General features: G+C 42.0%; 1 protein-coding gene across 2 annotated transcripts; it reads right to left on the bottom strand.

Annotated features, from left to right (window-relative positions):
- Positions 1-1,790: 1,790 nt before the first annotated feature.
- LOC117513535 (protein asteroid homolog 1-like) lies at positions 1,791-9,171 on the bottom strand. Of its 2 annotated transcripts, none has more exons than XM_034173698.1 (6): positions 8,985-9,111; positions 6,855-7,675; positions 5,436-5,723; positions 4,699-4,903; positions 4,477-4,612; positions 1,791-3,059 (listed from the first exon to the last, which is right to left on the bottom strand). In XM_034173698.1, the coding sequence occupies exons 1-6, from the start codon at positions 9,109-9,111 to the stop codon at positions 2,645-2,647; spliced, it is 1,992 nt and encodes a 663-aa protein (XP_034029589.1). In that variant the 3' UTR covers positions 1,791-2,644. The 2 variants fall into 2 exon arrangements, with proteins under 2 accessions (XP_034029589.1, XP_034029590.1); XM_034173699.1 differs by having other exon boundaries at positions 1,792-3,059; positions 6,861-7,675; positions 8,985-9,171.
- Positions 9,172-9,567: the final 396 nt, after the last annotated feature.

Genomic DNA, 9,567 nt, shown 5'->3' with positions numbered 1-9,567 from the left:
GCATTTGCATTTCTTTTGGGTTTTATGTTTTTAGGTTGCGCGTCGGGACAGAGGTGTCCTGCATTGGAGGTGCTGGACAGTTCCAGCCTGTGTCTCTCACCTATGTTACATCCAGTTATGTGAAGGTTAAGACAATATGTTGACACTGTAACCGCACTGTGAGAAAAGTAAAACCTCTGTCACAGTAATGCACATTTGAAGACCTTCGTCTTATATTCACTCATACAGTACCAGTCAAATGTTTGGAGACACATGGGACGGTGTCTCCAAACACCTCCAGTGAAATAGCCAGTGGTGGGCACAGTTCTGCTAACCGCTAATTATCGAAGCTAACATTTTCATTAGCGGATTAGCTTTCCAGATAACTGAAAACCATCCCCGGACCAATTAGTTTCTGATAAATTTAGTTCCTCTGACTTTTAGACCACTAACATATTTTTTGCAGGCATAGTACATAAAGCTTAACAGTTAAAAACATTTGTGAAGTCTGAAATCAAAGCTTTTAGTGTCTGACTGTTACATGTTTTGTAGCAGAGAGACAGCCATGAATGGTAGAACTCTATCCTCTGCAGGCAGAAGAAGCTGAGTACCAAAGAGAAAGGAAAAGGGAAGGGAAAAAGATAATTTGTTTTCACACCATACAGACCTGCAGGTCATTTTACTGGAGTCTTGCACAGGCAAACAGTTTTGACTTATGGTTATCATTTTAAACAAACTAATTCCAGAAAAGTTATTGAAATTAACATCATGTGTGTCATTTTACAAAGTGAAAATATCAGCTATATGTTTTAGTTTTAAAGTAATGTACTAATTTTGAAGGTTTTAGCATTTAAACACACAAACTGCATTGCATTATGGGTACTTTAGTTTCCTGACATCAGTGGTTGGCTGGTCGGTATAATACACAGTTACTGAAACGTGGTGGGTTTTACAAATAAATCTGTATTTGTAAATTTGTCATTTTTCATTTGTAAAAAACAAAAAGGGAATTAGAAAACTGAAAATTCTGTTTTAAGTTCATCACTTTTAGCGAATGTGTGTTACAGAGGAAAATCATGAAAATTATCAGGGGTGCCCAAACCTTTACATACCAGTGTAGAGAGAGAGAAAGACAGACAGACAGACAGACAGGAGAGAGAGAGGCCAAACAGGAGAGAGAGAGGCCAAACAGGAGAATATGGACATTGGAAACTTAGTTGGTAAATTCCATATATCTCTACACACTGTTTGTGCACAAGCACGTGTGTACAAGTGGTTAATAAATGCGGCCCCAGGACTGAACAGCAGGAGAATCAGAGACCATTTGAAATCTGAAGGCACTGTTTGAGTGATAACTATACTAGGTGCAGCTGTGCTGGAAGCAAGACAAGATGACGTGAAAGTGGCGTGCCCACAGACGTACTGCCAGTAGATGGCAGAGTTCATGGCAGTGTGCCACACAGCTAAAAGTGATGAAGGACTTAACAAACAAAATTTTCAGTTTTCAAATTGCCTTTTTCTTTTACAAATACAAATTTACAAATACAGATTTATTTGTAAAACCCACCACCCATTTCAGTAACTGTTATATTGACCAGCCAACCACTGACGTCAGGAAACTAATGTCCCTATAATGTAATGCGACGTGTGTCTAAACGCTAAAACCTTCAAAATTAGTGCATTACTTTAAAAAGAAAACATATAACTGATATTGTCACTTTGTAAAATGACAGACATGATGTTAATTTCCATAACTTGTCCAGAATTACTTTGTTTAAAATTATAACCATAAGTCAAAACTGTCTGCCTGTGCACGAATCCAATGAAATGACCAGCAGGCCTGTATGGTGTGAAGAGAAATTATGCCCCCCCCCCCTTCTCTCTGGGGACCAGCTCTCTTTTGCTGAGAGAAGGCTGATCTGACACAAACGCTTGACTCGTTGTGTCACTAGCTGCTGTCAGTACTGAAAGTTATTGGTTTAGCTTTTATCTGTAACTTCTGCAAAATTTTTTAGGGATTTATCGGTCTAGCTTTATACAAGTTAACTTTTCAGTTAGTGGATTAACGGTTATCAAAGCTAACTTTTTGGCTAGCTGTGCCCAACACTGGAAATAGCAGACAAACCATTTTCAAGGCAGGTTCATTTTTGATTTGATAAATTTTCTGTAAATAACTTTTGGTGTTAAAATGAGTGTACGGTCATTAATGTGCAGAATCCTTCTCGACATTGTACTGTCTGCAACACGTTACCGCCGGCTGTCTTGTGTGCAGTTATTCTGTGTACATCACCCTCAGAATGTTCACGGCGCTAACGTGCAGAAGCCCCCGTAATTTAGGACGCTCGTAAATCAGGCCCTCTGTGTTTACGGACTGTGAGCTCAAAGAGAAGCTGATCAGGATGTCGCATTCAGTAGAGACGAGCGTTAACATCAAACAGACACTCTGACATCAACACAGCACAACCTTTTTTTTAATTACAAAATGAGAACGACGATCAATAAAATATTTCCAATTTTCAGCTGGTGTGGGTTTTGTCTTTTTAACTTTTTGGTTTGTTTGTCCACAGTGAAGTTCATTTTAAATGTTGTCGTTTGTACATGATGATGTCACAGGGGCGGGGCTGTTGGAGCTGACCCAACCTGGACTTGGTTCTTGGATCCAGGTTCACACCAGGTTCCAGCCTCTGCACTCTTTTTTGCGGACCAGTTCAGGATTGTTGGACCGGTCCTTCCGGTCTTTGGCTCTGTAGCGGGTTTTCACTGACACCATGTGATCCAGATCCTCATCAGCGCTCCCCACACCGCCAGCTCCAGATTCTGTCTCCCCATCGTCCTTGTCGTGGAGGAAGAGCCTCTGCAGGCCGGTGCTCAGATCATCCACAGGACGCACCCGTGGAGGCTTCACCGTCTTCTTGGTCTTTGAAGAGATCAATGCCTTTTGATTCTGAAACCGGTTCACGACTCCCAGCAGGACTTTGTACATCTTCATGCTGCTGAGGTTGTACTTCAGATATGGTTTCAGTTTTTTCCCTGGAGACATCCTATGGACCATCCAGTGGACCAGCGTCCCTTTGTACAACCTGCAGGACGAGATGTGTCAGTTGGTTCCTGATTTCTTCAAAGAAGTTAGTTTTTCCTTATTTTAACACCTAATGTGGCACTTGATAGGGCGCCGACCCATGTCTTTAATTCTAAATGCAAATAGGTTGATGGTTGCTATGGAAAGTTTACCCCAACTTATTCTTTCCGTGTGCCGAGTTTGACTGATGACAGTTTTCATACAACTGGGGATGTACTTTCTGAATCAGACTTTCCCAGTTTGAAATCTGAAAATTATTGGACTCAACCTTAAACTTTAATCGTGATTTTTATCTTCATGTGAAGCTGAGAGGAAGTATTATAGGCCAGTTGATGTGTTCTTTGGCAAATTGTAACCTCTTCTGCACGTCTTTTATTTAACAGAGGGACGTTGCGGAGGATTCTTGCAAATAAATTAGCTTCACACAGGCGTCTTCTGTCACAGCACTTACAGGGAACTCCAGACTGTCTTTGATCATCCTGGAGCTGATCAATGGGTGAGCCTTTGCCATTCTGGTTATTCTTCTATCTATTTTGATGGTTGTTTTCCGTTTTCTTCCATGCGTCTTTTTTTTTTTTTTTTTTTGTCCATTTTAAAGCATTGGAGATCATTGGAGATGAACAGCCTATAATTTTTTGCGTATAAGTTTTCCCCTCTCCAATCAACTTTTTAATCAAACTACGCTGTTCTTCTGGACAATGTCTTGAACGTCCCATTTTCCTCAGGCTTTCAAAGAGAAAAGCATGTTCAACAGGTGCTGGCTTCATCCTTAAATAGGGGACACCTGATTCACACCTGTTTGTTCCACAAAATTGATGAACTCACTGACTGAATGTCACACTACTATTATTGTGAACACCCCCTTTTCTACTTTTTTTTTTACTAATAGCCCAATTTCATAGCCTTAAGAGTGTGCATATCATGAATGCTTGGTCTTGTTGGATTTGTGAGAATCTACTGAATCTACTGGTACCTTGTTTCCTATGTAACAATAAGAAATATACTCAAAACCTGGATTCATCTTTATAGTCACATAGCACTACTATTATTCTCGACACTACTGTATGCTCATCCTTTAGAATGACCCCAACATTGTTTCTCTTCCCATCCATACCATATGTCTATGCTAGCTGTTACCTTAACACTCCACAAATTGTAGCTCTTATAAACTCTAGAACATAAATGCAGAACTTTTAATGATGGGAGTGAGATGAACAATATACAGAAGATAACCTGCTCTGAGCCAAAGGTGAGTTAGTCCTAGCTCAGTGGTTAACCTTCTTAATGCTTCACACAGGTGAAGCCGTCAAGCTTGACGTTTGTTGCTTCTGTGTTTTGCATCGTGTTGTTTGATTGCTGCAGTAATGTGCAGCATGTTGGTGTGCAGACTTTTCCTTTGCAGTTCTCTTCCATCTCACCGTGCAATATGAGGCTCAGGTAAAGGGAAACCCAGCAGCTGGTTCAGGTGAATACTGTTCTTCAGGCAGGCCTGCCACTGATTCAAAGAGTGAGCCACGCCCACATCCAGCACCCACGTACAATTAGTGCTCCAAGCTGTAACAACAAGAAGACGTGGGGATAATTGTGTGTACCTGACACATGCTAACACTGTACCATGAATAAGTCGGTGTGTTTCATACTTTGTTGGTACACTGGGTCGTAGCTGTTGCTCATCGTCATCAGTAGCGCCTTCAGCAGCCTCGTCTCTGGTTGTGGTTCAGCCGACTTCAGCCAGTAGCAGGTGACGGCCAGTGGGAGGTGCCACTGAAGTGGCAGGCAGCTCAAATATTCCTTGTTTACTCCCAGAGCTCCCAGAAGCACCTGTAGACGAAGTGGGTGCGCCACCTAGTGGTTGTATTGAGAAATATAGTTAAGTGTTTTTCAACTTCTCCCTTTTCAATATGGGTCGCTGCAGCAGATCTGCATGTTGATCATTAAATCTGTGGGTTTTGTTTTTTTTTTTACTTTATTTGGTTTTTATTTTTTCGGCACTGACCTCATGCCGCGGCATTTATTCTGTTTCCATTTTTACGTGACATTTGATGTATTTAATTAGGAAAAGGTAACTTGCACTGTTGATAATAAGCAAAGTTCCACTTAAACTTTTGTCACTGAACTCTGACATCCTACCCCTAGTGGCTGTAGTCGCACCAATGCTGGTGCACTAGCTTTCGACTCAAGTGACAGGAGCTTAAATTGCGCTAACTGCTAAAATGTAAATGTAGCCTCAGTTCAAAAGCTCATAATCATAATCACCCTAGTCACCTCAAGGCGCGACGGACAGGTTAGGCATGGCCTGTCCCCGCCCATGAGCAAGCCCACTGGCTTCAATGACTGTAAACTGAATGTCTGCGTTCTGTCGGCTGAATGTTTTCACCTCCTGTAGCGAGTGCAGCGGGAGCCACTTGGTGTCCTCTGTGACCGCAGAGTGGACCCTGACTTTCCTCACCCGGAGCCCGTCCCGGTCCATCTCCTCCACCTGCTGGCCTGGACCCAGCAGCAGCCCGTACATCAGCTGGCGTAGTGGCCTGGAGGTCAGGTGAGCGCTGGGCAGGTCGGCGCAGTCCACTGGGTAGCCGAGGCTTATTCTGTGAAGCAGCAGGATGTCCAGCACATCGCCACTCAGCTCGGCCTTTGTTAGAGGAATCCGGATCCAGTCTGGGACCTGAAACACCAGCCAAGGGTGGAACCGGCACACAGTCAGAACCTTTACTCAAAAGATTTCTTTTTCTAAAACAATTTAATGAGAGAAGACTATTTGTAACGTATAATCTTAGATACATTTTCATGCTGAATTAACACTGACCCTCTGGGATCCACCACCTCACCAGCAGGGTCATTTTACCATACCTTCATGAATGTTGATCAAAATGTTCAGAAGTTTCATCTTTGTGGATGTGAGACATATACTTGTCTAGAACACTGTGTAAAGATATAATTTGACTCTAAACCTGGAAATATAAAATATGTTTTCAGAAATTCTTAAAATCTTTAGTGAAAATACACTATTCATGTGGACGAACTGTTTTGGTGTTCAGAAGTGGGTTTACCAAAGTCTTTAGGGTGCAAAAGTTGTGTAATATCTAAAAAAGATGTTACATTAATGATAATGTCTACAAAAAAAATGTGCCATGCAATGCAGCTGCGCCACCCACTGGGAGCTGCACAGCACTGATACATTGCAAAACAGCATATATGTAAAATACAATCACTCATCAGTGCCAGCTGGATGTCTTCTATTTTCAAATAAATCTTTATGATATGACTAAAATCCCCCATCCATGTAACGAAAATACCCATAATTGTGTTGCACAGATTCTGAAAAGGTAATGGCTCTGTGTTTTGGTTGGGTACAGGAGAAGTCAGCCCATCTGGGCCCGGGGCTAACCCTAACCCAGGTCGAGTTTTCCCAGGGGCTGGGTTGTCTGGTTGGTTGGTTGTGAGTGATTGATTATTGTGAGGGAAGATGGAAACTACAGCTAATAAATTGTAGTTTCAGGTCATGGTCGAATAGAGTGCATCTGTGGACCCCAGAGGGTTACAGTATGTGTTACTCTTAGAATGTAGCATTTATTATTAGTCTTAAGTAAGGTATGTGATTACAAGTGAATCTCATTAACTCGCGCAAGTTGGGGTCCACAAAATTGAACCATGAGTTATTTGAAACCATGAGTTAATGAAGCGGACCAAAAACATACAGTAGTCTTTATACAGCAGTCTAAATGTTGGGGTCCACAAATGCACCGTGAGTAAAGCCGAAACGCGAGTTACGCATACGCGAGTTAACAGGGCTCACCTGTACTTGTTCTCCGGCTGACAGAGCAGGAACTGTCCCGTCCGTGAAGAAGGCTCTGAGGCAGCTGGAAGGAAGCTGGTACTCCTCCATGCCCACCATCAGGCTGTCCAGAATCACCGCCTTATCATTGCTGCTCAGATTTCCCAGCAGCTGCTCTAGCGCCATAAAAGCTTCCTTGGGTTGCTGGAACTTTCTCAACCAGTAGATCAGCCCCTTAATTTGTGCTGCCTTTCCACTGCCAGCAGGAGCAAACTGACATAGGAGGGACTCTATTTTCACATAGTCATTTCCTGTTAAGACAGCAAAGATGGGCAAAACCTGAGGCTTGATGTTGAAGAAGATGCAGAAGCTGGAACTCTTGTAGCTCTTACAGGGGATGTACTTCTGGGTTCTGCTTTGATTCATTGCCTCCCACTGGAAATGTGAAACTGGCAGCAGCCCTGCTGGGAGGTTGAAGATGTAGAAGTCGCTGTCGTTGGAAAGTACTGGGCACTGCCATTCAAAGGCGAGGGCAGCAATCTCTTGGTCAGCTTCTCCATAACACATGGCCACTGGGACGTTGAGGCGGACCAGCGTCTGTCTGAACAGCAGCATGCTTAACGGTGGTAACACGTCTTCTTGACCACCCAGCGCTGTTCGGTGCGCTTTCTGGATCTTGTCTTCAGCTCTTTGTATCAAGGTGTTGAGTTTGTTGTCTGTGCTTCCTGCTCCTCCATCCAGGACCACGAATGGTGAAATGTTGCAGTCTCTGAGGGCTGTGACGAACTTCTCAATCAGCTTTTCATATGCAGCGTACTCGCCACCATGTCTCTGGTTCAGACCTGACCCATGTCAGAGGATGAAGGTTTTTATATCGTTTCTGTAATGTTTATAGTAGAACCTGACTGATAGTGGTTGGCCAATAACATCAGCTGATATCAGCCTTTCACCTATATATCAGGATCTATTATTTTTGCCAACATGCCAACTTTTGTTTCACCATACAAACAATGCGGAACAACTCTTTCGTTATTGGAAATGGTGTCATTACATAGCTTGTCCAGCAGAGGGTGCTCCAACGGCAATGGTGAATAAGTAAAAGTAAAATTTATATATCACCTTTCAAGATACAATGACAAAGTGCTTCACAGTAAAAATAAAAAGACAAAGATTAAAAATGGCAATAACACAAAGATATGTGAAAGCAGTCCTGTACAAATGACTCTTGAGCTTCTCCTTAAAAGCTCCAACACAGTCCCTGGAGTGCAGATACAATGGCAGTGCATTCCGTAGCTTGGGAGCTACCAACCCAAAGCTGTCAAGTGTGGCTGGGACCCCATCACCCCTTGGTCACATTAGCTACAAGAAACAGAGTCAAAGTGGCCAGTTGCCATTTATTTCCAAGCAGTCTGGGCATTTAACAGTGACAGGAGATGAGCTGTCATTATGCTGCCAGCTGGGCGGGGCCAAAATAGACTAGGACTTGTTTTGTACAAATACTGAGAGATACGACAACACAGCAACTTCCAATCTGGGTGAAGGCATGGTGATGCATGTTGGTTATGCTTATGGTATGATAAAGTTCATGTTGTAAAATGTCAAACCTGTTACGTTTCTTCATCATCAGGGTTTGTTGACAAAATGTAAATCAACATAGGAATTACCTCGTTCTCTGTGGGACTTGGACCTTTACAGGGTGGATTTTATAGAAGGAACTGGCAGCACTTGGTCAAAACATAATGACTCAGTTTCACCATTGTGATGCGATCACATGATACAACACAGTGACAAACAAGAAAGTAATGTTGGTTTGGTTTTTGTTTTTTAACTAACTTTTAGTTCCAGTTATGGAATTTGTTACAGGATTCATGGAATGTTTTTTTTTTCTGTTGTCTTTTGTATATTATATAAATTTCAACTCAGTTGTACATTTATTTTTTTGTGAAAATTTCAAATTCTTTTCAGTTTTTCCTGTGAAATTTATTCTTGCACAGTTTAATGATTAAATTTCTATTTGTGACTTTATTCTTGAGCTGATTATTCTTAAGACTAAATCACAGGTCTTCTGAACAGGAATGTGAGTAATATGTTTCAAAGTCAGCTGCAAAGAGCTGAAGTAATTTATGAAGTACATAAAGGTGTACTGAGTACCTGAGCCGAAGTAGAGCAGGTAGTTCAGGTTGCAGCCGTCGATCACCAGCCGGCTCTGTCTGAACCGGATCTCCCTGTACAGTTGTGGATGGGACTTGATGAAGCTGGACAGACCCTGAACCCCCATCCTGGATCTGGTTCTCAGTCAGAGTTGGAGCTGAGCTTTTATCTGGACTCTTAGCTTTCACTTCCTTAAGTTTCACTTCCTTAAGTTTCACTTTGCTTACATCAGTGAAATATGACATCACAAAGCTTCTCTGACAAACTCTTTTGTGGTGAATAGAAACTGACTAAAACAAGCAGGATTTATGCAGAAAAAATGTGTGTATATACAGTGTATATATATATATATATATATATTCACACATACAGAAATATAAGTGCCTCTGGAGAGCTGTCATTTGCTGTTTGGTATGTTTATGTATTTTGGGTCAAGGATGAACGTCCCCAAAACAGACTGTTGCTGGGACTAATCTTTTTGGAAAAATTTGCAGTTTTAGCTAACCAGTAAACAATGGATGTTGTGCTGCAATGCACCATGGGAGTTTGGGTTTTTAAATATTGTTATTGTGGTTCATGTTAA

The sequence above is a fragment of the Thalassophryne amazonica genome, chromosome 7 (assembly GCF_902500255.1).
Source record: "Thalassophryne amazonica chromosome 7, fThaAma1.1, whole genome shotgun sequence".
Taxonomy (NCBI): domain Eukaryota; kingdom Metazoa; phylum Chordata; class Actinopteri; order Batrachoidiformes; family Batrachoididae; genus Thalassophryne; species Thalassophryne amazonica.
The sequence above is the reverse complement of the archived record's forward strand: the minus strand, read 5'-3'. Positions and strand labels throughout refer to the sequence as shown.